The 27,700-nt window shown below is 56.0% G+C and overlaps 1 protein-coding gene across 2 annotated transcripts; it reads left to right on the top strand.

Annotated features, from left to right (window-relative positions):
• Positions 1 to 358: 358 nt before the first annotated feature.
• On the top strand, positions 359 to 19,788 carry LOC139263089 (E3 ubiquitin/ISG15 ligase TRIM25-like). Of its 2 annotated transcripts, XM_070878627.1 has the most exons (7): positions 362 to 1,018; positions 1,844 to 1,939; positions 3,979 to 4,209; positions 4,421 to 4,443; positions 17,134 to 17,267; positions 17,777 to 17,911; positions 18,061 to 19,788. In XM_070878627.1, exons 1-7 carry the CDS (start codon positions 458 to 460, stop codon positions 18,579 to 18,581), a joined length of 1,701 nt encoding a protein of 566 aa, XP_070734728.1. In that variant the 5' UTR covers positions 362 to 457; the 3' UTR covers positions 18,582 to 19,788. The 2 variants fall into 2 exon arrangements, with proteins under 2 accessions (XP_070734729.1, XP_070734728.1); XM_070878628.1 differs by lacking the exon at positions 17,777 to 17,911 and having other exon boundaries at positions 359 to 1,018.
• The last annotated feature ends 7,912 nt before the right edge of the window (positions 19,789 to 27,700 follow it).

The raw sequence follows: 27,700 nt of genomic DNA, 5'->3' as shown, positions 1-27,700 counted from the left end.
GAATAAATTTAAGACAGAGATAGACAGTTTCTTAACCGATAAGGAAATAAAGGGTTATGGGGAGCGGGCGGGGAAGTGGACCTGAGTCCATGATCGAATCATCCATGATCTTATTGCATGAAGGAGCAGGCTCGAGGGGCCGTATGGCCTGCTCCTGCTTCTATTTCTTATGTTGTGTTAAACTATTTTGGGTCTGGTCTGAGCTGATCAGTTTTGGGTCTGTGTTTACTGAGCCCAGCTTGCTGTATTCTGCTCCAGATTGTAAAATTATAATCTTGTTTTTCTGATTGTGGTTGGGAACTGCTACTGCAGGCCTGAAAGGTTGATCTTCAGCCAAAGTGAGTCATGAAAGTGAAACTAACATTGTCACTCCCTGCTTGTTTATCAGTATTTTACTTCCTGCTCTGGTTCTTCACTCTCTCCGACACTGCGTGAAACGACTTCAGGAGCTGTAACAATGGAGCTTGAAGCTTTAGAGGCTGAATTAACCTGTGCTGTGTGTCTCAATGTGTACCAGGATCCTGTGGGATTACCTTGTCAGCACAGTTTCTGTGTGAAATGTATTGAGGGAGTTTGGGCCCAGACAGCACGCCCAGCAGGGTTTGAGTGTCCTCAATGTCGTAGGAAATTCAACCCCAGGCCCAGTCTGGAGAAAAACTTCACGTTGTGTAATATCGTGGAAAATTACAACCGATCACAGCCTCCTGCTGATCCAGCCCATGTCATGTGTGAATACTGTGATGATAATCCATCTCAAGCTGTGAAGACGTGTCTGAAATGTGAAATATCGTTTTGCTCCCTTCATTTAAAGCCACATTTACAGAAAAAGGCCTACAAAGATCACACCCTCATCGAGCCTGTGTTTGACCTTACGGAGAGGCAGTGTCCGGACCATAAGAAGATCCTAGAGTTCTACTGTAAAGATGATGCAGAGTGTGTGTGTGTTTCCTTTACAATAATCGGGAAACATAAATCCCACACACTGCTGAGTTTGGATCAGGCACACACTGCAATTAAGGTGAGTGACACAATTTCTGATATTAAATACAGTGAGCGAGAGTTTTCCTGTTAATGACCAACATTAATTGGAACTGATTGCAGACAGTGCTGATTGAGCCCAGTGTTTTCTTCCTGTCCCAGGTCTGGGTGTTTGTTTTATGTCCGTCAGATTTGCTCCCTCCCCTTTCTCTTACAGTCTGTCTGAGAGAACAGGGTGGGCATGGGAGGACTGTGACAGTGGCCCAGGGTGACTGCCCCTCACCCACACTCAACCCCTCCTGGGGAGGGCACTGCAGAGCTCAGTAATTCACTGTGTGGGCACCTGTGAGAACTGGCACTCCATGACACAGGGCTGTAGAGCAGAGCATGTTGTAGCCCTGGGTAATGCTGGGGGATTCTGCCCCCTGAGCAGCAGGGAGAGGGCCATCACCGGTGGGGGGAGTGAGGGACACCCATGGGGGGAGACTCAGGGGGTGGGTAGATAAACTGTTCCTCACAACAAGAGGGAATTGCTGTTTGAGAACTGCTGGTGTGTCTGAGTCTGTCTCCCTTTCCCCTGGGCTGATTCTGGAAATGGAGGAGCTGAGTCCGTGTGAGAATGCACCACACGCTGTGTCATTGTGAAAAGAAGCCGGTGTGTGTGTGGTCACTCAGTTTATACAGGGCAGGGAGCGCCTCATTACTGAGAGCCACAGAAGGCAATATTTGTGCTCAGGGCCCAGATACTGAGACCCCCCCAAACCACTTTCACTCCACCCCAGTGGGCTCACTCACGGAACACAATCATTTCCCGGTTAAATTCCAGTTTCAATCCGTTTTAACGGTTTTCCAATTACCTTTACAGGAAGAATTGGAGAGAGAAACCGAGAAGCTTCGGGGAGTCCAGCAGAATTGTTCCAGCAAACAGCGAGACTTGGGGAGATCAGAAGCTGAAATAAAGGTCGGGAAAAGTGGAGCTGGATTTAGAAAGGGTTTGTCTCCCCGCTGAGTCAATGAACACATCAGAAACAGGCTTCCAAACCAGGCTGGTTGTGTTGGGGCCGATGCGTCAAGCCCCGAAACCTCCCTCGGGAGCTGGCGCCTCACAACTTGAGCTGCCTCGGGGAAATCCCCTCCGTGCCTTTCAGTTCTGTGCGGAGGGGTTTCCTGTACGGGCTGCTCCTGCACACTCTCAACATTGCCATCCTCGTCTGCCGTCCGGACACGCCATGGCGCTACATCTTGCCGTCCGGAGGAGGCGGGGGTCCCCGATGGAGTGCACTCTACGTGGGAGTCCTCCCACTATTTATCGGGGACTTGGCCTGGAGGGTGGTGCACGGAGCAATCCCGTGCAATAAATTTTTAAGCGGGTTCACGGGCTCCCAGGGCGCCTGCAATTTCTGCGGCCTGGAAGAGTCCGTGTTCCACATTTTTATTGAATGTACGAGGTTGCAGCCCCTGTCTCATTATTTAAAGGGGCTGCTCCTCAATTTCTGGCTGCACTTCAGTCCCACACTCCTGATCTTTGGGCACCCTGTGCCGAGGGGAGCGGGTAGGTCCGAGGGCTTCCTCGTAGGACTGCTCCTGGGCACGGCCAAGGGTGCCATCAGCCGGTCTAGGCAGCGGGCGGTCGAAGGGATCGCTCAACCCGACTGCCTGCCTCTCTTACGTGCGTACATCCGGGCCAGGGTGTCCTTGGAGATGGAGCACGCAGTGTCCACCGGTACGCTCGCGGCCTTCCGCGAGAGGTGGGCGCCGGAGGGACTGAAGTGCATTATTACCCCCGGCAACCAAATTTTAATTTGATTTTATATGTTTTCAAGTTTAATTTGCTTTAATTGCCGGGTTTTAGTTCCCTCTCCCCTTTGATAGGGGGCACTTGTAAATTTACAGTTTTAGGGCCCAAAAAAACCACAACAAAATACAAAAAAAATATAAAAAGGGCCGTGATAAGTGTTTGGAGTGTCCCCAAGATCGGGGGCACTTGATTTAACTGTTTTTTTTTGTTTTGGGGCCGTGTCACTGATTACACGGAGTTCCCGTGTGTTTGATGTGAGGGGAGCTGCTTAACTCTACCTGCCCCTCCCAGGGAATATTATTACATCACTTGGGCACTGGATTTACTGAGACACACACAGCCAGAGGCTGGCAGGTGAAGACTTGCCCTGAAGCCTGTATCATAGGAACATAGAAAGGAAAAGGAAGAAAAGCCCATTAGCCCCAGCGAGCCTGCCCCATGCAGACAGGGTTCAATCACACACACCACTGATCCACCCCGAACCATGTACTCACCTGGGAAAGGCAAACCGAGAGAGAATAAACACCTGCAGCCAATTCAGGATAAGCTCGGGGAAATTCCTCCCCAGCTCCCTTTTAAAGAGTGGTAGTGACTCCATACCCACCACATGTTCAGGGAGTCTGTCCAGAGATCGAGGGCTCTGGCCTCTAACCTAACTCTGTGCCTATGGATTTTATACACAGGCCCTCTAGTCCTACCATCCCGATCCATCTCCAGTGCCTCACTCAACGAGTGAGTCCAATAATCCCTCCATCATTTTAAACACCTCAATCAAGTCCCTCTCGGCCTGCCTTTCTCTAAATCACCCGACCTCTTGGAGCCGATCCTCAGAACTAAACTCCATCAGACTACGTGTCATTCTGGCCCCGTCCTCTCCAGAGTCTCGATCTCCTTCACCAGGTGTGGGCACCAAAACTGTTGCCATCACTCCAGGTGTGGGTGGCCCAGGTGGCAGTGCCACACACAGTCTAAACACAGCGCTCCTTCTTTTAGGCTCAAGGCTCAAGGTAACACTGGTTAAACTCTGTTTCCTCTCCCAGTAGACACCCCCACTGCCAGTAGACACCCCCACTGCTTGTCTATCTTTAACGGGTGATCGAGTGGTGATCTAAACAAACTGTCCCGTCCCTGGAAAGTGCCGTGTGCTCAGGATAACACTGTGTGGAAGGGACGTTTGTAATGAGAGTTGGTTTGGGTTTCAGACACGAATCAAGGAGCTGAAAGGAAAGCTATCGAAGAGCTTCTCTGAATGGAGGAGACAGCTGGAAGAAGATGAAGAATACGCACTGACACTGATCGATGAGGAGGGGCTCCGAGCTCTCGCACAGATTAGAAACTGTTCTGAAGCATTAAACAAGAGGATAGAACAGATTACATTAATAGATGGAGAAACCCAGAGTCTGCTACAGAGGGACCCTCTCTCCTTTCTTCAGGTACATCTTCAATATAAACAGGGCCATGGCTGGGGAATGGGGCCTTTCTGTGAGGCTGGTGTGAGGGCTGAATTGTTTGAAGATTGTTGGGGACTGGCCCCACCTACTGTTACACACTGAACTCTTTGCTCTCAATCCCAAATTCACCGTTTGCTTCCATTGGGTGTTGGTTTGTTCGTTGACTGATTTGATCTCCTCTCTTTATTCACAGAACTCGAAGCAGCTCCTTTCCAGGTAAGTCCCTCTCCGTCACACACTACCTGCTGCTGATAGGGAACCTTCACCTGTATCTGGGAGAAGAGTGAAAGTAGAATCACGGCTTGGAAACCTTCCCAGATAAGGAGCTTTCAAATGGTGGAAATATTGAGTGATGTGTAACTGGGGTCTGAGGGGTTCTTGGCTCAGGCAGCCTGTGGGAAATGGCAGTGACATGGGCTGTTCCATCGGTGTGTCGAGCTTCTCAGGAAGCTGTTAGACAGGAAGTGAGAGAGAGAGAAAACTGCAGTGACCTGTATCTAACCGAGGCTTCCTAAAGGCTCCATGTGTGTCAGTGACAGCTTTATTCCATTGGGTCAGTAAGTGCTGTGTGATTGGCTTGTTCTATCAACCAGTCCATGGAGAATGAGGAGAGGGGCAGGTCCCAGTGTCAGGGTGACAGTAAAATGTGTTGTGATTGGCTCATTCTATCCACGAACCGAGAAATGAGTGGGTGCTGAGATGTCCCAGTAATGTCAGTGTCCCTGGACACTCTGTGAGGGAATCCCACCGACCCCAGGTCCCTGGGAGGCTGTTCCTTCTCCTCTCCTCACTTCACATGATTGTAGTGAGTGTGTTCCTGCAGAGAGGGGGGCACAGACTGGAGACCCTCGGGATAATAATAATGATCAATAATGGAAAGATGAGGCTCCAGTACAGAGAAACTGGACTGAACACAGACGGCTTTGAAAATCACAAACTGAGCTGAAGTGTCAGCAAACCAGGATCCCACTGCACGTGTGGAGATCAATGTGAATGCAGGGAGACGGCAAATCCCGGGATTCTGCCATTTTCCAGATGGGTTGCTGCGGGGTGTCAGTCCGAGCATTAGAAGAGGGGCAGCTTGTTGCACTGATCACTCGATCCCCTTTGGGTTTCTGATGTGAAATGTCCCCACTGATAAAACATTCACTGTGTCTCTCTCTCCCCACCACCCCCCCGTCTCTCTCTCCCCCGCCCCCCGTGTCTCTCTCCCCCCCACCCCGTCTCTCTCCCCCCCCCATCTCTCTCTCCCCCGCCCCCCCCGTCTCTCTCTCTCCCCCGTGTCTCTCTCCCCCCTGCCGCCATGTGGCTCTCTTTCCTCACCGTGTGTCTCTGTCTCACCCTGCCATGTCTCTCCCTCTCCCCCTGCCCCCCGTGTCTCTCTACTCCACCACCGTCTCTCCCTCCCCCCATGTGTTCCTACCCTCCTCCCCCATGTCGCTCTCAACCTCTGCCCCCCATCTTTCTCCACCCCCTGTCTCTAGCTGCCCCCCCCCACCCCCACCGTGTCTCTCTCTCTCCCACCCCCGTGTCTCTCTCCCCCGTCTCTCAATCATCCCCTCCCCGTGTCTCTCTCTACCCCCCATGTCTTTCTCCGCCCCCCCCGTGTCTCTCTGTCCCCCCGTATCTCTCTCTTCCTCCCCATGTCGCTCTCTTTCCCCCCCAACTGTGTCTCTCTCTCTCTCTTTCCCTGTGTCACTCTCCCCCGCCCTTTTTCTCCCTTTCTCACCATGCCTCTCTCCCTCTTCTCTCTCACCCGCCATGTGTGTGTGTCCTTCTCACCCTCCACCACCCCGTGTCTCTCTCTCTCCCCCCCCACCACCCCGTGTCTCTCTCTCTCCCCACCACCACCCCGTGTCTCTCTCTCTCCCCCTCCGTCTCTCTCCCCCCCCTCCGTGTCTCTCTCCCCCTCCGTCTCTCTCTCCCCTCCCCGTGTCTCTCTCTCCCCGCCACCCATCTCAGCAGCCCCCTCCGCACCCCCCCCGTGTCTCTCTCTCCCCCCTCCCCAGCATCTCTCTCTCTTCCCCAGGTCTCTCTCTCTCATACCCCCGTGTCTCTCTCCCCCTCTGCCCCATGTTGATTGCTCTACAACCCCACCGCGTCTCTCTCAACCCCTGCCCCCGTGTCAGTCTCTCCCCCCCCACCATGTCTCTCACTCTCCCCCCCACCATGTCTCTCTCTCTTCCCCCCCACTCCGTGTCTCTCTCTCTCTCCCCCCCCACTCCCCGTCTCCCTCTGTCCCCCCGTCCTTTCTCTCTCTCCCCCCCCATGACTATCTCTGCTCCGTGTCTCTCTTCCTCTTCCCCCTCTCTGTGTATCTCTCCCCCATCGCCATGCCCCTCCCCGTGTGTGTGTCTCTCTCTCTCTCTCTCTCTCCCCCCTCGTGTCTCTCTCTGTTCCCCCCCACCGTCCCCTCGCCATCCCTCCCTCTCCCCTGCCCCGAGTGTGTGTCTCTCTCTCCCCCTCCCCTGTGTGTCTCTCTCTCCCCCTCCCCCATGTCGTTCTATTTCACCCCCCCATGTCTCTCTCTTTCTCCTCAAGCCTCCCATCACCTCCCCCCCCCACCCCGAGTGTGTGTCTCTCTCTATCCCCGCCAACATGTCACTCTCTCTCCCCCTCCCGGTGTCTCTCTCCCCCTGCCCCCGTGTCTTTCTCCCGCGCCCCCTTTGCCTCTAGCTGTTCCCCCCCCTCAACCCCCCGTGTCTCTCTATTTCCCCCCGATGACTCTCCCCGCCATATCTCTCTAACATTCCCATGTGTCTCTCTCCTCCCACTCCCCCGTGTCTCTCTCTCTCCTCCCCATGTCTCTCTCTCCACCCTCCCCGTGTCTCTCTCTCCCCTCCGCATGTCTCTCCCCACCCACCGTGTCTCTCTCTCCCCACCCACCGTGTCTCTCTCTCCACCCTCCCCGCGTCTCTCTCTCTCTCTGCCCCCATGTCGATCTCTCTCCAACCCCTGCCCCTGTGTCAGTCTCTCCACTCGCGAGTCCCTCGCCCCACCTCACCCCCCGCCACCTTTTCTCTTCCTCCTCCCCAATGACTATCTCTGCCCGTGTCTCTCTACCTCTTCCCCCTCTCGGTCTATCTTTCCCCTCCGCTACTCCCCTCCCTGTGTGTCTCTCTATCTTTCCCCCCGTGTCTCTCTCCCCCGCCGTCTCTCCCTCTCCCTCTCCCCCTCCCCGAATGTGTGTCTCCCTCTCCCCCCTCCCCGAGTGTGTGTCTCCCTCTCCCCCCTCCCTGAGTGTGTGCCTCCCCCTCCCCCCTTCCCGAGTGTGTGTCTCTCACTCTCCACCCCCCTCCCCGAGTGTGTGTCTCCCTCTCCCCCCTCCCTGAGTGTGTGCCTCCCCCTCCCCCCTTCCCGAGTGTGTGTCTCTCACTCTCCACTCCCCTCCCCGAGTGTGTGTCTCCCTCTCCCCCTCCCTGAGTGTGTGTCTCTCTCCCACACCCGACCACCCTCACGTGTCTCTCTCTCTCTCTCTTCCCCTCCGTCATTTCTCTCTCTTTCCCCGCCACCAAGTCGTTCTCTATAACCCCCCTGCCCCCATGTCGCTCTCTCCCCACCCCATGACTCTCCCAGCCCCGTGGCTCTCTCCCTCCCCCATGTCTCTCGCCCCTCCCGCCCCGTGTTTCTCTCTCCCTCTGTCCCTCTTCGCCCCCATCTCTCGCTCTCTCTCTCTCTCTTTCTCCTCCCCCATGTCTCTCTCTCTCAACACCCCCGTCTCTCTGTCCCCCAGACCTTTCTCTCTCTCTCCCCCCCACCCCATGACTCTCTCTCCCACCCCCTTTCCCCCTCCCCCACCCCCGTGTCTCTCTCTCCACCCCCCACCCCCCACAAACCGTTTCCCCTCCCCCCGTCTCTCTCTGTCCCTCCGTCCTTTTTCTATCTTCCCCCATGACTCTCTCTACCCCCCTTGTCTCTCCCCACCCCCGCGTGTCTCATCTCCTCCCCACCCCGCCCTGTGTCTCGCTCCCCCATCACCCGACCCCCCAGTGTTTCTCTCTCTCCCCCCTCCCCCGTGTCTGTCACTCCCTCCCATGAGCCTCTCTCCCCCACCGTGTCTCTTGCCCCCTCCCCTGCCCCGTGTTTCTCTCTCACCACGTGGCTCTTTCCCTCGATCCCAATTCCTCCCATCTCTCTCTCTCCTCCCTCGTGTGTCTCTCTCAACCCTCCTTGTCTCCCCCCGCCTCCATGATTCTCTCTCCCACCCCCAGTTCCCTCTCCCTCCCTCGTCTCTCTCTCTGTCCTTTCTCTCCTCCCTACTCCGTGTCTCTCGCCCCCCTCCCCCCCCTCCATGTGTGTGTCTCTCTCTCCACCATGTCTCTCTCCAATCCCCACCCTCCGTGTCTCTCTCTCCATGTTTCTCCCCCACTTGTCTCTCTCTCTCCCCGCTGTGTCTACCTCCCCACCACCGCCATGTTTCACACTCCCCCCGTGTCTATCTCCACGCCCCCCCGAGTTTCGCGCTCCCCCCCGTGTCTATCTTCACGCCCCTCGTGTCTCGCGCTCCCCCGCCCCCGTGTCTATCTCTCCCCAACCCCTGTGTCTCTCTGTTCCCCCCCCCCGCCCCCCCGGTCTCTTTCTCTCCCTCCTCGTGTCTCTCTCTGTCTCCCCCCCCCACCACTGCCCCTCCCTCTCCCTTACCCCGAGTGTGTATCTCTCTCTCCCCCTCCCCTGTGTGTCTCTCTTACGCCCCTCCCCTATGTCATTCTATTTCACCCCACCGTGTCTCTCTCTTCCTCCCCAAGCCTCCTATGCGCCCCCCCACCTCCACACCAAGTGTGTGTCTCTCTCTATCCCCGCCAACATGTCACTCTCTCTCCCCCTCTGCCCTCCATGTCAATCTCTCTCCCTCCCCCATGTCTCTCTCTCTCCCCCTCCCTCGTGTCTCTCGCCCCCTGCCCCCGTGTCCTTCTCTCCTCCCCTTGCCTCTAGCTGTCCCCCCCACCCCCCCCGTGTCTCTCTCCCCCCCCCATGACTCTCTCTTCCCCCCCCATGACTCTCTCTCCCACTCCATGTCTCTCTCCCCCGCCCCCACCACACCGAGTGTGTGTCTCTCTCTATCCCCGCCAACATGTCACTCTCTCTCGCCCTCTGCCCCATGTCGATCTCTCACCCTCCCCCGTGTCTCTCTCTCTCCCCTCCCTCGTGTCTCTCTCCCCCTGCCCCCGTGTCTCCCTCAACCTCTGCCCCCATGTCAATCTCTCTCCCCCCTCCATGACTCTCTCTTCCACTCCATGCCTCTCTCCCCCGCCCCCCACCGTGTCTCTCTCCCCCACCCAATGTCTCTCTCCCCCGCCCCCCACCGTGCCTCTCTCTCCCCGTGTCTCTCACCGCCACCGTGTCTCTCTCTCAACCCTGTGTCTCTCTCTACCCGCCTTGTCTCTCTCCCGCCGCCCCCCCGTGTCTCTCTCTCCCCCTCTGCCCCCATGTTGATCTCTCTCCATCCCCCCCCTGTGTCAGTCTCTCCCCCTGCCATGTCTCTCCCCTCGCGTGTCTCTTGCCCCACCTCCCCCCTCTGTCCTTTTTCTCTCTCCACCCCCATGACTATCTCTGCCCCCGTGTCTCTCTACCTCTTCCCCCTCTCTGTGTATCTTTCCCCCCGTCACGCCCCTCCCCGTGTATGTCTCTCTATCTTCCGCTCCCCCCGTGTCTCTCTCTCCCCCATGTCTCCATCTCCCGCCGCCTCTCCCGCTTCCCCCCCCACCCCCTCCCCGAGTGTGTCTTTCCCCCTCACCCCCTCCCCGAGTGTGTATCTCCCTCTCCCCCTCCCCTGTGTGTGTCTCTCTCTCTCCCCACCCGTGTCTCTCTCTCTCCCCCCCTCCCCGAGTGTGTATCTCCCTCTCCCCCTCCCCTGTGTGTGTCTCTCTCTCTCCCCACCTGTGTCTCTCTCTCCCCCCCTCCCCGAGTGCGTGTCTCCCGCCCCCCCCACTCTGAGTGTGTCTCTCTCTCCCCCCGACCACCCTCATGTGTGTCTCTCTCTCTCTCTTCCCCCGTCCTTTCTCTCTCTTTCCCCGCCACCAAGTCGTTCTCTATCACCCCCCCCCCCCCCGCCCCCATGTCGCTCTCTCCCCAGCCCAAGACTCTCCCAGTCCCATGGCTCTCTCCCCGCTCTATGTCTTTTCCACCGCCCTTCCCCCGCCCACCTGTCTCTCCTCCCCCGTATCTCTATCTCTCCTCCCGTGTCTCTCACCTCCCCCCGCCCCGTGTCTATCTCCCCTTCCCCCCCTCCACCCCCGGGTCCATCTCCCCATCCCCCCCCATGTCTCTCTCCCCCTCCCTCTTGTCTCTCTCTCTCTCTCCCCTCCATGTCTCTCTCAACCCCTGCCCTTATGTCTCTCTCCCGCCCCCCCATCTCTCTTCCCCCTCCCCCATCACTCTCTCTCCCCCCCCACCTCCCTGATTCTCTCTCCCACCCCCGTTTCCCCCTCTCCCTCCCTCGTCTCTCTCTCTCTCTGTCCCCCCGTCCTTTTTCTCTTCCCCCCCTCCATGTCTCTCGCCCCCCCTCACCACCCCCTCCATGTGTATGTCTCTCTCCCCCTCCCCCGTGTCTGTCTCCCCTCTCCCCCATGTCTTTCGCTCCCCATCCATGCTGTCTCTCTCCCCCCCCCCCACTGTGTCTCTCTCCCCCCCACCCATCTCTCGCCCCCCGCCACTGTCTGTCTCTCTCTCTCTCTCTCTCTCCCTCCCCCCCACCCATCTCTCTCCTCCCCCCCATGTTTCTCTCCCCGCCCCCCCCCCCCCCCCGCACTTCTCACTCTTCCCCAGGTCTCTCCCTCTACTACCCCCGCATCTCTCACCCTCTGCCCCCATGTCGGTCTCTCTACAACCGCCCGCGTCTCTCTCAACCCCTGCCCCGATGTCAGTCCCTCCCCCCTCCGCCCCAACCGTCTCTCTCCCCACCCCATGACGATCTCTGCCCCGTGCCTCTCTTCCTCTTCCCCCTCCACGTGTCTCTTTCCCCGCACTTGTATCTCTCTCCCCGTGTCTCTTCCCCCCACCCCCGTCTCTCTCCATGCCCGTGTCTTTCTCCCCACCCCCTCCCGTGTTTTGCGCTCCCCGCCGCCATGTCTCTCTCCATGCCTCCATGTATCGCGCCCCCCCCCACCGTGTCTATCTCCATGCCCAGCCGTGTCTCGCGCTCCCCCCGTGTCTCTCTCCATGCCCCCCGTGTCTCGCGCTCCCCCCGTGTCTTGCGCTCCCCCCCGTGCCTCTCTCCATGCCCCCCGTGTCTCTCTGTTCCCCCCATCTCTCTCTCCCGCCTCGTGTCTCTCTCAGTCTCCCCCCCCCCACCGACATCCCTCCCATCTCCTCTGCCCCGAGTGTGTGTCTCTCTCTCCCCTCCCCATGTCATTCTATTTCACCCCCACATGTCTCCCTCTTCTTCCCCAAGCCTCGTACATCCCCCCACCCCACCCTGAGTGTGTGTCTCTCTCTATCCCCGCCAACATATCTCTCTCTCCCCCTCTGCCCCCATGTCTCTCTCTCTCCCCCTGCCCCCGTGTCTGCCTCACCCTCTGCCCCCGTGTCTTTCTTTCCCCCCGTTTGCCTCTAGCTGTCACCCCCAACCGCCCATGTCTCTCTCTTCCCCCCATGACTCTCCCCGCCGTATCTCTCTAACACCCCCCATGTATCGCTCTCCCCCGCTCCCATGTGTCTCTCTCCCCACTCCCATATCTCCCTCCCCGCTCCTGTGTCTCTCTGCCCACCCCGTGTCTCTCTCTTCCCCCACTCCCGTGAATATCTACCCCCCTGCATCTCTCTCTCCCCCCTCTCCTGCATCTCTCTCTCCCCCCTCTCCTGCATCTCTCTCTCTGCGGCCCCCCCCCCGGCGTCCCTCTCTTCCTCCCGTGTCTCTCTGCCCCCAAGTTGATCTCTCTCCATCCCCCCCGTATCTCTCTCAACCCCTGCCCCCGTGTCAGTCTCTCCCCCCGCCTTGTCTCTCTCTCCCCTCGAGTGTCTCTTGCCCCACCTCACCCCCATCTTTTCTCTCTCTCCCCCCCATGTCTCCCTACCTCTTCCCCCTCTCTGTGTATCTTTCCCCACCCGCCACGCCCCTCACCTGTGTGTGTCTCGCTCTCTTTCTCTCCCCCCCCCCATCTCTCTCTCTCCCCCGTCCTTTCTCTTTCTTTCCCCACCACCAAATCGTTCTCTATCACCCCCAGCCCTCATGTCACTCCCCACCCCATGACACACACATCCCCGTGGCTCTCTGCCCCCCATGTCTCTTCCTCCGCCCCCACCCCTCCCCTCCACCTGTCTCTCCCCCCCGTATCGCTATCTCTCCTCCAGTGTCTCTCACCTCCCCCCGTGTCTCTCTCCCCCTCCCCCATGTCTCTCTCCCCCTCCCCCATGTCTCTCTCCCCTCTGCCCGTCCCGTGTCTCTTTCTCTCTCCCCGTCTCTGTCCTCCCCCAGTCTCCCCCCGCTTGTCTCTCTCTCTCTCCCCCCTCCCATGTGTGTCTCTCTCTGCCCGCCCCCATGATTCTCTTTCCCTCCCATGTCGCTCTCCCACCCCGTGCCTCTCTCTCTCCCGTCTTTCTCTCTCTGTCCCCCCGTCCCTTTTCTATCTTCCCCCCCCACCCATGACACTCTCTCCCTCCCCCCCCGGCCATGTCTCTCTCCACCCCCCCGCTCCGTGTCTCTATCTCCTCCCCCCCGCCCTGTGTCTCGTTCCCCTGTCGCCTGACCCCCCAGTGTCTCTCTCTCTCTCCCCCACCCCCACCCCCGTCTCTCTCTCTCTCTCTTCCCCCCTCCCACTGTGTCTCTCTCCCCCTGTGTCTCTCCCCCTCCCCCGTCTCTCTCTGTCCCTTCCCATCCTTTCTGTCTCTCTCCCCCACCGTGTCTCTCTCAACCCTCCCTCCCCCGCCGTGTCTCTATCTCCTCCCCCCCACACCCCGTGTCTCGCTACCCCACTGCCCGACCCCCCAGTGTCTCCCTCTCTCTCTCTCTCTCCCCTCCAGTGTCTCTGTCAACCACTGCCCCCATGTCACTCTCCCTCTCTCTCCCCCGTGTCTCCCTCTCTCCCCACCATGTCTCTCGCCCACCCCCGTGTCTCTCTCTCTCCCCACCGTGTCTCTCTCTCTCCCCCGTGTCTCTCTCTCCCTCTGTCCCTCTTCGCCCCCATCTCTCTCCCCTCCCCCGTGTCTATCTCTCTCTCAACCCACTCTGTCTCTCTCTGTCCCCCCGACCTTTCTTTCTCTCTCCCCACCCCATCACTCTCTCTCCCACCCCCATGTCTCTCTCTTCCTCCTCATGTCTTTCTCTCCCTCCCTCTTGTCTCTCTCAACCCCTACCACTATGTCACTCTCTCCCCCTATCCCACCGTCTCTCTCTCTCCTCCCCGTGTCTCTCTCTCTCATCCCCCCCTGTCTCTCTGTCCCTCCGATCTTTCTCTCTCTCCCCCCCACCCCATGACTCTCTCTCCCACCCCCATTTCCCCCTCCCTCCCATGGCTTTCTCACCCACCCCCGTGTCTCTCTCTCACCACAACCTGTCTCCCCTCCCCCCGTCTCTCTCTGTCCCCCCGTCCTTTTTCTATCTTCCCCCATGACTCCCTCCCCCCCCCCCCGGCCATGTCTCTCTCCACCCCCCCCCCCCTCCGTGTCTCTATCTCCTCCCCACCCCGCTCTGTGTCTCACTCCCCCGTTGCCCGACCCCCCAGTGTCTCTCTCTCTCTCCCCCCTCCCCCCCCGGGTCTATCTTCCCCTCCTCCAGGTGTCTCTCTCTCCCCCTCCCCGTTCTTTCTGTCTCTCTCCCCCATCCGTGTCTCTCTCAACCCCTGCCCCCATGTTGCTCTCTCTCTCTCTCTCTCTCTCTCCCCCCACCCCACCGTCTCTCTCTTTCTCTCCCCCCCCCCACCCCACCCTCTCTCTCTCTCCCTCCCCCCCCCGTGTCTCTCTCCCTCCCCCCCCCGTGTCTCTCTCCCCCCCCCCCCCCGTGTCTCTCTCCCTCCGTGTCTCTCTCTCCCCCCGTGTCTCTCTCCCCACCGTGTCTCTCTCTCTCCCCCCGTGTCTTTCTTTCCCCCCCGTGTCTCTCTCTCCCCCCCGTGTCTCTCTCCCCCCATGTCTCTCCCCCCCCGTGTCTCTTGCCCTCCCGCACTTTTACATGCCCCCCCTCCGCCCCGTGTTTCTCTCTCTCCACATACTCTCTCCCTCTTCCTCCCATCTCTCTCTCTCTCAACCCCCGTCTCTCTCTCCCCCTCCATGATTCTCTCTCCCACCCCCGTTTCCCTCTCTGTCCCACCCCCGTTTCCCTCTCTGTCCCCCCCATCCTTTCTCTCCTTCCCCCTCCGTGTCTCTCGCCCCCCACGCCACCCCCTCCATGTGCGTGTCTCTCTCCAATCCCCCGCCCCGAATCTCTCTCAACCCCTGCCCCCATGTCTCTCTCCCCCCCACCCGTGTCTCTTTCTCCCCCCAAATCATCCCTCGCACCCCCCCATGTCTCTCTCTCTTCCCCAGGTCTCTCCGTCGCCCACCCCCATGTCTCTCTCCCCCTCTGCCCCCATGTCGATCTCTCTCCAACCCCCCCGCGTCTCTCTCAACCCCTGTCCCCGTGTCAGTCTCCCCCCACCACCCACATGTCTCTCTCTCCTGTCGCGTCCCCCCCACCGTCTTTCCTCTCTCTCCCCCCCTCATGACTATCTCTGCCCCCGTGTCTCTCTACCTGTTCCCCCTCTCTGTGTATCTTCCCCCATTCTCGCCCTGCCCTCCCCTGTGTATGTGTCTCTCTCTCCCCGCAACCCTGAGTGTGTGTCTCTCTCCCTCCCCGACTGCCCTCACGTGTCTCTCTCTCTCTTCCCCTGCGTCCTTTCTCTCTCTTTCCCCGCCACCAAGTCGTTCTCTATCAACCCCCCACCCCCATGTCGCTCTCTCCACACCCCATGACTCTCCCAGCCCTGTGGCTCTCTCCCTCCCTATGTCTCTTCATCCATCACCCCCCCCCACCTGTCTCCCCCCTGTCCCCGTATCTCTATCTCTCCTCCAGTGCCTCTCTTCCCCCCGCCACCCGCCCGTGTCTCTCTCCCCCTCCCCCCTGTCTCTCTCTCTCTCCGCCATCTCTTTCTGTGTCCCTGTCCTTTCTCTCTCTCCTCCCCATGTCTCTCTCCCCTTCGCCCATCCTGTGCCTCTTTCTCTCCCCCCCGTTTCTGCCCCCCGGCTAGTCTCTTCCCCCAGTTGTCTCTCTCTCTCTCTCTCTCCCCCTCCCATAATTCTCGCTCCCTCCCATGTCTCTCTCCCCCCACCGCCCTGTGTCTTGTACCCCCGTCGCCCGTCTCTTCCCCCAGTGTCTCTCTCTCTCTCTCCCCCACCCCCGGCTCTCTCTCTCTCTCCCCCACCCCCGGCTCTCTCTCTCTCTCCCCCCCACCCCCACCTCTCTCTCTTCCCCCATCCCCCCCGTGTCTATCTCCCCCTCCCCCGTCTCTCTCTGTACCCCCTGTCCTATCTGTCTCTCTCCCCACTGTGTCTCTCGCCCCCCCCCGCCCGTGTTTCTCTCTCCCTCTTCGCCCTCATCTCTCTCTCAACACTCCACCCCCCCCCGTCTCTCTCTCTGTACCTCCGACCTTTCTCTCTCTCCCCCCCCAACCCCATCACTCTCTCTCCCACCCCCTTGTCTCTCTCTCTCCCCTCCTTCTTGTCGCTCTCTCTCTCCCACCCCCGTTTCCCCCTCCCTCCCGTGTCTTTCTCCCCTTCGTGTCTCCCCCTCCCCCCCATGTCTCCCCTCCTCTCCCCCCCTGTCTCTCTCTGTCCCCCTGTCCTTTTTCTATCTTCCCCCCCATGACTCTCTCTACCCCCGCGTGTCTCTATCTCCTCCCCACCCCACCCTATGTCTCACTCCCCTGCTGCACGACTCCCCAGTGCCTCTCTTTCTCTCCCCCCTCCCCCCAGGGTCTATCTTCCCCTCCTTCACGTGTCTCTCTCCCTCACCCCCGTTCTTTCTGTCTCTCTCTCCCCCGTGTCTCTCTCTTCTTCCCTGTGTCTGTCACTCCCCCCCGTGTGTTTCTGTCCCCCACCGTGTCTCTCTCTCCCACCCCCATGTTGTGTGTCTATCTCAACCCCCCCATGTCTCTTCCCCCCCCCTATCCATTCTCTGTCACTCCCCGTGTCTGTCTCTCTCTCCCCGCTATCTCTCTCTCACACTACTGCCGATGTTTCTCCTCCTACAGAAGGCCACGAAAATGTTCCCAATAATGCAACAGCTGGAAGCAAATCCAGCCCCAGGCTTCAGCGGCAGGAAATGTTTGAGCAGCGGCCTCTATACTGACCCGTCAGAAGATCAGCAGCACAGCAGCACAACGTGCTCGTTGTGGGGCCCACTTCCGGTTCCAGGGCCGAGGAGTCTGCGCCTGTGCGAAAGGCGTCGGGGGCAGAGTCCAGAGGACACAGGCGCAGAAACAACACGGTGGAAATAGTCACTCTGATGTTTTAAGCCGCGACCCTCTCCCGCCTGTCGGGGGGCGCGAGGTTAAAATCGAAACGACTGTGAGGGAATTCCACCCACCCCAGGTCCCTGGGAGGCTGTTCCTTCTCCTCTCCTCACTTCACATGATTGTAGTGAGTATGTTCCTGCAGAGAGGGGGGCACAGTCTGGAGACCCTCGGGATAATAATAATGATCAATAATGGAAAGATGAGGCTCCAGTACAGAGAAACTGGACTGAACACAGACGGCTTTGAAAATCACAAACTGAGCTGAAATGGCGGCAAACCAGGATCCCACTGCACGTGTGGAGATCAGTGTGAATGTAGGGAGACGGCAAATCCCGGGATTCTGCCATTTTCAGGATGGGTTGCTGCGGGGTGTCAGTCCGAGCATTAGAAGAGGGGCAGCTTGTTGCACTGATCACTCGATCCCCTTTGGGTTTCTGATCTGAGATGTCCCACTGATAAAAACATTTTCTCTCTTTCATTCCAGAGTGACGGAGACTCAGAGAGTCATAGATCCAGATGTTCCAGCGCTCACCCTGAACCTGTCCAATATATCGCCACTTATCCAGGAGAGGCTGAATGGATGGGAAAAGTACCACTCAGACATACTGGGAATCATCAGTAAGATGGTGCAGCTTTTCTCCAATATAAGGCACTGAGAGCAGGTGGGGTTAGTTGTGTTCAGACCACTGGGAATATCCCAAACTTTAATATCAGCTCCCTGTGTCTGTGGATCAGGAGCCTGAGATTAATCCTCAGTCCCCAGTGACACCTGCTTTAAACATTCCTCACTGTAATGGGCCAGAACTTCACCCACCGTGGGCCAGGTAGGGGCGGGGTTACATACTGCCAATCAGAGTGGCCCTTAAAGGGACACCGACCATCAATGGCTGTCAGTATTATTAAAGAATTTAGTAAGAGATAGAAAGACTTGCATTTAGAGAGCACCTGTCAGAACCTCAGAAATCCCAAAGTGCTTTACAGACAATGGAGTTCTATTTTGAAGTGTAGTCACTGTTGTAATGTAGGAATATATAAGTATGGAATATATAACCCTCCCATCGAGTAATATGAAGGAGGTGGGACCTCGCTGTGTCACAATTCCCAATCACCGTGAGCTTTGTTTACAGGGCCAGCTTCCACCGAATACAGGGGCCCATCGACTGTAACTCCTCCCCCACACAGCTCCTCTGGGGCAGCCCCTGTCCCATTGATCGCCATCAAGCAGTCGACTGGGATCAGAGGGAGAACGGGAATATCCCAAGGTGTGTTTATAATCTGAAACGGGGATCACACTGACTGGTAATATGGGGCTGGCACTGTCTGGGAAATACTGACACTCCGACCCTGCAGCTGTCAATCATTGATCTGAGTGGAATAACCCTGTCTGACCAATCTCTTCTCTCCTCTCTAGGGCAAAGGTCACCGATGGGCCTGGATCCAAAGACAGCAAACTGGAACTTGGTTCTGTCTGATGATCTGAGATCAGTAACTTGGACTGGACAGAAACAGCCCTACCCACCTCACCCAGAGAGGTTTAAAGACCAACCCCAAGTCCTCTGCTCCCAGAGCTTCTCCTCAGGATCCCATTCCTGGGATGTGGAGACTGATGGGAATTACTGGGGAATAGGGATTGTGTGTGGGAGTGTAGAGAGGGAGGGGGGAGGGTCTTACCTTGGGGGCAGTAGTAAATCCTGGGGTTTATATTATGGTGGTGTTTCTCTCAGGGCCCGGCACAATTCCCGGGACACTCACCTCCGAGGGTTCGGGTCTGGGAGCAGGATCCGGGTTCAGTTGGACTACGAGGCTGGGACTGTGTCATTTCACCAGGTCACTGACTCACTGACACATTTACACACATTTCACACCACATTCACTGAACCCGTGTTTCCAGCATTTTATTGTTGGAACAAATCCCTAAAACTGTTAAATTAATCCTGGGATCCGAGACTCGGTGATGCCACTTCCGGTTTCGGGGATACTGCGATGTCACTTCCGGTTTCGGGTGGCCCTCCTCAACGGGTCATTTCCGGGTTGGGGTCACAGAATATGTCATTTCCAGAACTGTGGCTCTGATGATGTCACTTCTAGGTCAGTGGAGGTGGGTTGGAATGCTGTCATTTCCTGTTCCCCTCTGTGATGTCACTTCCGGGTCTGTCCCTCTGACGATGTCACTTCCAGCCTTGCCCCTCTATGATGTCATTTCCGGGTCTGCATCTCTGATGCTTTCAAGTCGGGTCCCACCCCCAATGACGCCATTTCCGGTGCCATCTGATGATGTCACGTTCGAGTCCCTCCCTCCGATGATGTCATACCCGGGTCCCCCTCTGATGATGTCAGGAGCTCGGTGCCTTGCTGCTTTTCAGGATCCGTGGGGTCTTTGTGCTTTTCTCTGTAAGGGTCTGTCACTGACGCTAAACACAGCTGCTTTTGGTCAGTTTGCTGCAATTCCTAGAGTTACAATTGATTGTCCCCTTCAGTTGTAGAATTTTAGTACTTTAGTTCTATAATTGTAGTGGTTTTAATCTCTGTGATGAATCACAATAGTGATGAGCACATCTGCATTAATATCAGTCGTGAATTATACTAGTGACAGGCAGGACTGCATCAATCACAGTTAAATTCTCCATATTAACTTGTGGTTTCAGGGAGTTTCTGTGAGCAATGTTCAGTGAAAGGGATTCCAGTCCGACAGAGTTTTCACTGATAAGGAGAGGCCACAAAACTCTCTGTTAGTTCCAGCCTTGAAAAGGCACCTGCCACAGATCTGGAAAATCCGGGAGTGAGTCAAGTTATGGGAAGTTATTCTTGTTAAAACGAGTTACTGCGACTAATTGGATGAGGTAATACTTTGAAACACGTGGACCCTCACGTAGTGAGAGTGAAAGAAAGGGATAAAAAGAGGGTTGTTACAATAGATACTTCAGAATTCGACAAGGTTTGGCCAGCTGATCCCCTCGAGCTCGAAACCTGTGACCCCGTGAATTCTCCGGTCTTGTACCACAAGCGTCTCAAGCATATAGGTGATTATTGGTAATAATAGTTATCATTGTATATGGGTAATTATTGGTAATAATGATCATTTTATGCTTAATTCGTATGAAAGTCAATAAATGCTTTTGAACCCTATTACTACGTGGAATATCTGATTAATTTATATATAAGATCCATTCCCTAACAGTTGGCATCTCAGATCAAGGGGCATATTTGGGACAGAGATTTTAGGATGGCGACCTGTATTTCTCTGACATTTAACACTGCTGCATTACAGTATATTATTCTGCCCTGGCCATTATCACACTCTGAACTAGATGAGACTTCAGAGAAATGTATCCTCATTCTTCAAGCATCAGAATTTGCATTGGACACGGTCATATACAGAGATGTATTTAAATGGCTTCGAGTCCCTTTGATGAGGGGTCTGATACAAAAGGGTGCAGAGACCATCAGCAGGTCGGGGCCTTAAAGGAGGAGCAGTGTGGTGCACACCACTGCAAGGTATAGCGTGTACTCGTGCAGGAGGGTGACGGTTGTGAAGCGGGCGACTGGATTGGATGTCACCATATCCCAGGTCAGTGATTGGAGCGTGGGCAGGTACAGCAGGAGCGGCGAGGTCAGGGCGAAGGAGCGGCTAGCGATTGTGGAGCGATATGATCAGGGCCCAGGAGAGGCGTGAGTTCGGGGCCAGCAAGGGCCAGCCCACACTGCGATATGTGTGCGCACTGAGTCTGTGCAGCAGAGCTGGTCTCCAGTCGTCTTGGTTAATCCTTGCCACTGGACCAAGACCTAGCTCTGTCAAGCCCGTGTGTTGGCTGGTGTGCAATGGCCACCACACATTAAAAAATCCATGCACAGGCATCTTCCACCCTTCCACATGTAGTTCTGGACCTGGAATATTAGGTCCTTCATTGAAACACCTGTGAACTCATCCCTTTTTGGCGTGGAACCAAGTAATCCTTGATACGAGGGACCACCTATGAAGATGATGATACAAAAGGGGCCAAACGGTCCATGGGTTATTTATAACCTTGTGATAAATCCTGTTTTGATGCAGTGAGTGGTTAGGATCTGGAATGCACTGCCTGAAAAGGTGCTGGAGGCAGACTCAATCGTGACTTTCAGAAGAGAATTGGATAAGTACCTGAAGGGAACAGTTTGCAGGAATACGGGGAAAGGGCGGGGGAGTGGGACTAGCTGAACTGCTCTTGTAGAGAGCCGCACGGGCTGGATGGGCCAAATGGCCTCCTGTGCTGTAACCATTCTATGATTGTAGGTGTGGGCAGAGGTTGGAATGTGGGATGGTTTTGGGTTTGGAACCAGCGGGGACAGATGTAGTAATCTGGGACTGTCGACTGGTGCCCTGATGCCACTATCCCCCTGTATTCTGCCTCAGTTCACCCCTCCCTTTGTCCAAAGTTAGAATGAAGACAGAGGTGTTCGGTTCGAAAATCCACGGCCGCATTTGAAACATTGTAAGGACAAGAAAACTAACATGGGATCATTCCATACACTAAATGAATATTTTTGGCCCAGTAAAAGCAGGCTGGGAAAACGTGTGGGTGGATACAGACATTGTGGAGTCTGGCTCACAAGCGAGACAGAGGCACTGGCCAATGGGGGAAAAGTGCATTCTGGCAGCCAATCGGGTCGAGTCGGGCCTGAAGTGGGGAAATCTTCAACCAATAAGGACTTCCCGGCCCAGTTTGAAAATGACTCCCCCTCCCCCACCCCCAATCAAACTACGAATGTGGGCCATTATCTCCCTAATTAATATGGACAATACCTCTGAATCCAAACGATGGATCACTGCAGGAATGGCCCACTGACTCCCAGGACTATAACAAAGGACCCACAGACTTCCCGGCACCTATGTGCACTGAAACAATACCCTGGTCCTCACACCTGTGTGTACCTGTGACATCTTCTCATTAAATATTCAAAGCTATCTCCCCGCCCAAACTTACACAATGGACCGCCCACTGGGTTTGTGCGCGAAAAGACCAGAACTGAATTGAATACAAATATAGGACACAGAACCACCCGAAAAGGAGTTGTGGAAAAAGGGAGTTGTGGACCAAAAAGGAGCTGGGCAGAGTTGGGGAGGAAAGGTGTGGAGAGGAAAAGACTTGCAGGAGTTGTGGAGAAAAACAGTTTGGGGTCAGTTCTTGAAAGGGCAGCTGGCTGTTGGGGGGAAGGAGCTGAGAGAGTTTTGCAAACTTTGATTTTGGTCGAGACTAAAAACCCAGGAGCCAATCTCCTGGTCGGTAAGTGGCAGCAGGTGCTGCTGTTAGCCCTAAACACACTGGACAGGGAGAGAATAGCTGAAGCATCAGGCTGGGGCACGCAGAGCTGTGCAGTCCTGGACTCCTGGTTCAATAACCTGGATTCACAGCTGTAGTCTGACCATAACCCAGAGGCAGATAGAAGAAACCGACGCAATATCGAAGAGGAAAACTGAACAATAACATAAAACCCACCCCAGAGGGACCCCGAGCTGAAATAAGTGCTACAGAACCCCGGAGTTGATAGGATTGTGAGTATAGGCCAAACCCCCTCACAGACTCTATTTAGGAGAGGAATTGGTAGGAAGGGTGGGAGTGGGAGGTGTGGTTGTGTGTGAGTGGGATGTTTTAACCACTTGTTTTCCCCTTCCCTGTTGCGAGATTTTTCGAGTCGTTGAATGAGATTTTGCCATTACTGCTATTTTATGACCTCTTCCTATGCCCTCTATCTTTGTGTTTGCTATTCTAAATAAACAACATTAGCCATTTTGCACTCTTACCCACTGTGTCTGGTGCCTCATTATTCACCCACCCTCATAAATCGCACGTACAGAACCTCAGGGGAGTGTGAATTCGAACCCACACCACAAGCTCCCCTTACAATGGTGAGCCAGGTAGGAGGGGACGTGCGTTGAGTGAGGGTAAGGAACAGTCAGTCTTGGTGGAGAGGAGTATAGAATGGAGGGTAGGATTGATAGGTATGTAACAGCAAGGATAAACTACTCAAGGAAGTGGGTGCAGGCGCTGCTGAGGGCTGAACGGCCTGAGGACGCAGCAGCCAGGTGGACCCAGAGTAAAGATCATAAAAGATCAGTGGAAAAGGCAGTGTGGCTGATTTGCTTTCGGAAGCAAATACAGGTCTTGGACAGGCAGGTAGAAGTACTGCAGACAGAGTTAGCTGAGCAGAGAGAGGAGCTAGTAAAGACCAGCAAAGAAAGGGAAAAGCTGGATCAGGATTTCAAGTGGGAGAGGCAGGAACGAGAGAGGGATGGAGAAAGCTATCGCAACCACAGAGAGTACCTTCAGTCCCAGGTAACTGAGGGAAAAGGTTACGTCAGGGGATTGCAGGAGGAACTTGCCCAGGCTCAGAACCAGGGAAGGTTGGGAGAGGGTAAGAGTCTCCAGCTACAGGCTGCGCTTCAGGCGTGCCACAGCAGGGCAGAGGTGGATCATTGTTCCTTTCAGGAACAAATTGATCGGCTCACCCTGGCTCTGGCTGAAGCCAAAGCAGCCCTTGTTCTAGCCGGAGCAAAAGTTCTGGAAGTGCCCGAGACTCGAATCCCCACCCAGCCCGACACCAAAGCTCTGGCCCCAGCTGAGGCAAAAGCCCTTGGCTGGGCTGAAAGCAAGGCACCCAGTAAAGGAGTGGTGTGCCTTATCAGCCCAGCCGAGGTGCGGAAGGGGGAGCATAGTGAAACAGGCTGTAGGGAGGAGGATAGGGAGGAAGAATCCTACAGGCCCTCTCCCACAGCCACATTGGGGATCCTGGTGGAGAGGCAGGGTGAAATGCTGGAATCTAAACCTCCGGGACCAGCCCCAATGTGCCCCATCAGGCAGAGTAGATTCAGACCACCCACAGTGGGTCAGGCTGAGGGTCCCCTACAGAACCAATCAATACATGGTTCCCCACAGTGCGACCCAGCTGCGGCAGATGGTGGCCCATGTGAATAAACTGACCCAAAAAGGAGACCCCTCTGTCCACTTTATGGAAGTAGAGCAGGTAGGAGACATAAATGACTGCAAACTGCTCCTGTTCTCACTGGACCCAGCCCTGTGTCAGGCTCTCTCTGCTGAGTGTAAGAGGGGTCAGCGAACAGTGGCCGCTCTCCAGGAGGATATCCTGGAGGCCATGGGGTTGAACGATGGCTGTCCATTCAACCAGGTACAGGCCACTGTTCAGAGACCAGGGGAGACCCCCCAGGCGTTCGCTGATCGACTGTGGCCAGTGTATGCGGAAGCCAATGGGGGAAATTTGGACCGAACCCAGCTGGATGCACATCAACATGGTCGCTGGCTGCGTGCACTGGTGGCAAACAGCCTACCTGAGTTGCGCGCCCAGGCCAACCTGTGGTTCGATTTCAGAGACCCCCAAGCCACAGAGGAGACGGTGTTGAGGCAGCTGACCCTCTCTTTTCGTAATGACAGAATCGGGGGGGAGAAACCCACCAAGGGGAAGGTGTGTGAGATCCGCCCCGGCTCTGATAAGAGAGAGTGGAGGTAAGAAGGGAATTGGCAGGCAGGCAGAGAGGTGGTTTGCTACGGGTGCGGGAAGACAGGACACATGAGGAGGGAATGGCGGGATCCGAGGCAGGAAAAGAGAGGTCCACAGGTCCCAACCTCAGCCCCAGTCCCCGCGGCCGCAAGCCCTCCCAAACCAGCTGTGCCCAGCCCTGCCGCCCCACTCGAGGGTCTCCTCGCAGCTCTGCAGGCACTCCTTACCCAAACTGGGAAGGTCGCAGCCATGACCGGGGAAGAAGTCCCTCAGGCCCAGACCAACACCCCCCAATGACTAGATCCCGAGGAACCCGTGTACCTCTGCCCGGTCACCTATGATGCGTGGAGCAGACCATGATGGGGGTTGAGGGGGTCCGGGGGAAATATCTGCTGGACACAGGGGCCTCGTGCACCCTGGTTCATGTAGATGACCCGACCACCTCACCCCTATCCAGTGGGATCCCCTACTGCCTAACCAGCTTCACTGGAGAAGAACGCGAGGGCTTCTTCTCCAAACCACTGCAGATACACATAGGCACCCTCCACACCATGTGGAAGTGTGTCCTTCTGCCATGGGAGGGAGTGGGTAAAGGCATCCTAGGGGCAGATTTCCTCAGCGGCCAGAAAATTCTGGTCGACCTGAGGAACCACTGTCTGTGGGGCACAGTTGACACCGGGGAGGGGGAAGGTACAGCAGTCATCCAGGGGAAGCAGGGGAAGGGTTCCCTCTGCATTGTAAAGCCGAAGGAGGGATATGACCTCGGCGCTCTGGTAGACGGCACCCCGATGATCTATCAGGCTTTTGTCGGGCCAACCTGGCGGCATTTGCCAGGCATAAGCACGACTGTGGACGGGTAAATGGGGTCGAGGTCAGAGTAGATGGGGACCCCATGTCTAAGCCCCAGAAGCAGTATAATTTTCCCAGGGAGGCTGAGGCAGACCTAGAGGTTGCATTGGGATCTCTAGTCAGACAGGGAGTGTTGAGACCAATAGCCACACATGTGAACTCTCCACTTTGGCCGGTTAGGAAACCGGACAATTCTTGGAGGGCCACGGTGGACTACCGAGTCCTCAATAAAAATATCCCTGCCTGTGCGCCCACAGTGGCAGCCATAGGCGACCTAGTCACAGCCATCCCCACGTCCGCAGCCGTCTTTACGGTGCTGGACATCTCGAATGGGTTCTGGTCCACCCCGCTGCAGCGGGAGGACCAGTACAAATTCACCTTTACATTCAAAGGACAGCAGTATACCTGGAACTGTCTTCCCCAGGGCTTCCGCAACAGCCCGAGCATTTTTCATCAGTGTATGGCCAACTGCCTGAAAGAGTTCAGCAGACCCAGACAGCTAGTCCAGTATGTGGACGACCTGCTGCTATTCTCCGATTCGGAGGAAGAGCACGGTCCCCTACTGGCAGAGCTGTTGGGACTGCTGCACGAGGAGGGTTTTAAAGTAAACCCTAAGAAGGCACAGATCGGCCAGACAGAAGTAAAATTCCTGGGGCTGACTGTGTGGGCAGGGGAGAGAGTCATTGATGAGGCTAAGAGGAGGGCAGTTCAGGAGTTACTGGCTCCGACTACAGTTACAGGGGTGAGGTCATTCCTAGGTCTGACCGGTTACTGCAGGGACTTCATTGAGGATTACGCAGCCATTGCAGCCCCCCTACTCCGGCTCCTGCACAAAGGCGTGGAGTGGGAGTGGGATGAGGACTGTGATGCAGCGTTTACCCGCCTCAAGGGAGACCTGCAGAAAGTTCCGGCCCTGGGAGCGGTAGATGAGGGCGAGGAATTTTTCCTGGAGGTAGCAGCCAGCGGGAATAGCTTAAGAGCTGTGCTGATGCAACAGCAGCACGGCCAGCTGAGGCCGGTGGTCTACTCCTCCAGGGTCCTCACTGAGGTTGAGAGGGGTAACTCAAACAGTGAAATGCATCTGCTGGCCACCCACTGGGCTGTGAAGTGGTTGCAGGTGTTTACAGGAGTGTCCCCAATCACCCTCCTCACTCATCACACCCCCACTCAGATACTGCTGGATGGGAGAATTAAGGATGGGACAGTGAGCAGCATACGCATTGCTCGCTGGACCCTCCTGCTCTCACAGATGGATTTGTGAGTAAAAGGGATGTGTGAGCCCTGACTGGCAGCCAACATGCCCCGGGAAAGCCCACCGTTGCTCCGTTGAGGGGGTCTGGGACGTGGACATAGGGCTCCGGGCAGGGATCCATCCCCACGGCTGGGAGATCTACGTTGATGGGTCCAGCACGGTGGTGGCGGGGAAAAGGCTCACAGGGTGTGGAATTTATGATCCCCAGGCAGGCATTGCCAGGGCCATAAAGCTCCCAACCACCATGAGCGCCCAGCATGCTGAACTGTCAGCAGTCATGTATGTAGTCACCCACCCCGATGAATTCCCATGGCCCTGTACTATCTTTTCAGATAGTATGTTCACCTGCAATGCCTGCACGGAGTACCGAGCCATCTGGTCCCGTCGCGGGTATACATCTGCAGACGGTAAGCCCCTGGCCATAAAACCCCAACTGCAGCACATAAGAACATAAGAACATAAGAACATAAGAACATAGGAACAGGAGTAGGCCATCTAGCCCCTCGAGCCTGCTCCGCCACTCAACCAGATCATGGCTGATCTGGCCATGGACTCAGCTCCACCTACCCGCCCGCTCCCCATAACCCTTAATTCCCTTATTGGTTAAAAATCTATCTATCTGTGATTTGAATACATTCAATGAGCTCGCCTCAACTGCTTCCTTGGGCAGAGAATTCCACAGATTCACAACCCTCTGGGAGAAGAAATTCCTTCTCAAATCGGTTTTAAATTGGCTCCCCCGTATTTTGAGGCTGTGCCCCCTAGTTCTAGTCTCCCCGACCAGCGGAAACGGCCTCTCTGCCTCTATCTTGTCTATCTCTTTCATTATTTTAAATGTTTCTATAAGATCACCCCTCATCCTTCTGAACTCCAACGAATAAAGACCCAGTCTACTCAATCTATCATCATAAGGTAACCCCCTCATTTCTCGAATCAGCCTCGTGAATCGTCTCTGTACCCCCTCCAAAGCTAGTATATCCTTCCTTAAGTAAGGTGACCAAAACTGCACGCAGTACTCCAGGTGCGGCCTCACCAATACCCTATACAGTTGCAGCAGGACCTCCCTGCTTTTGTACTCCATCCCTCTCGCAATGAAGACCAACATTCCATTCACCTTCCTGATTACCTGCTGCACCTGCAAACTAACTTTTGGGGATTCATGCACAAGGACCCCCAGGTCCCTCTGCACCTCAGCACGTTGTAATTTCGCCCCATTCAAATAATATTCCCTTTTACTGTTTTTTTTGCCAAGGTGGATGACCTCACATTTCCCGACATTGTATTCCATCTGCCAAGCCTTAGCCCATTCGCTTAACCTATCCAAATCTCTTTGCAGCCTCTCTGTGTCCTCGACACAACCCGCTTTCCCACTAATCTTTGTGTCATCTGCAAATTTTGTCACACTACATCTGTCCCCTCTTCAAGGTCATCTATGTATATTGTAAACAGTTGTGGTCCC

This window comes from Pristiophorus japonicus, chromosome 4 (genome assembly GCF_044704955.1).
Source record: "Pristiophorus japonicus isolate sPriJap1 chromosome 4, sPriJap1.hap1, whole genome shotgun sequence".
Taxonomy (NCBI): Eukaryota; Metazoa; Chordata; class Chondrichthyes; family Pristiophoridae; genus Pristiophorus; species Pristiophorus japonicus.
The sequence above is the reverse complement of the archived record's forward strand: the minus strand, read 5'-3'. Positions and strand labels throughout refer to the sequence as shown.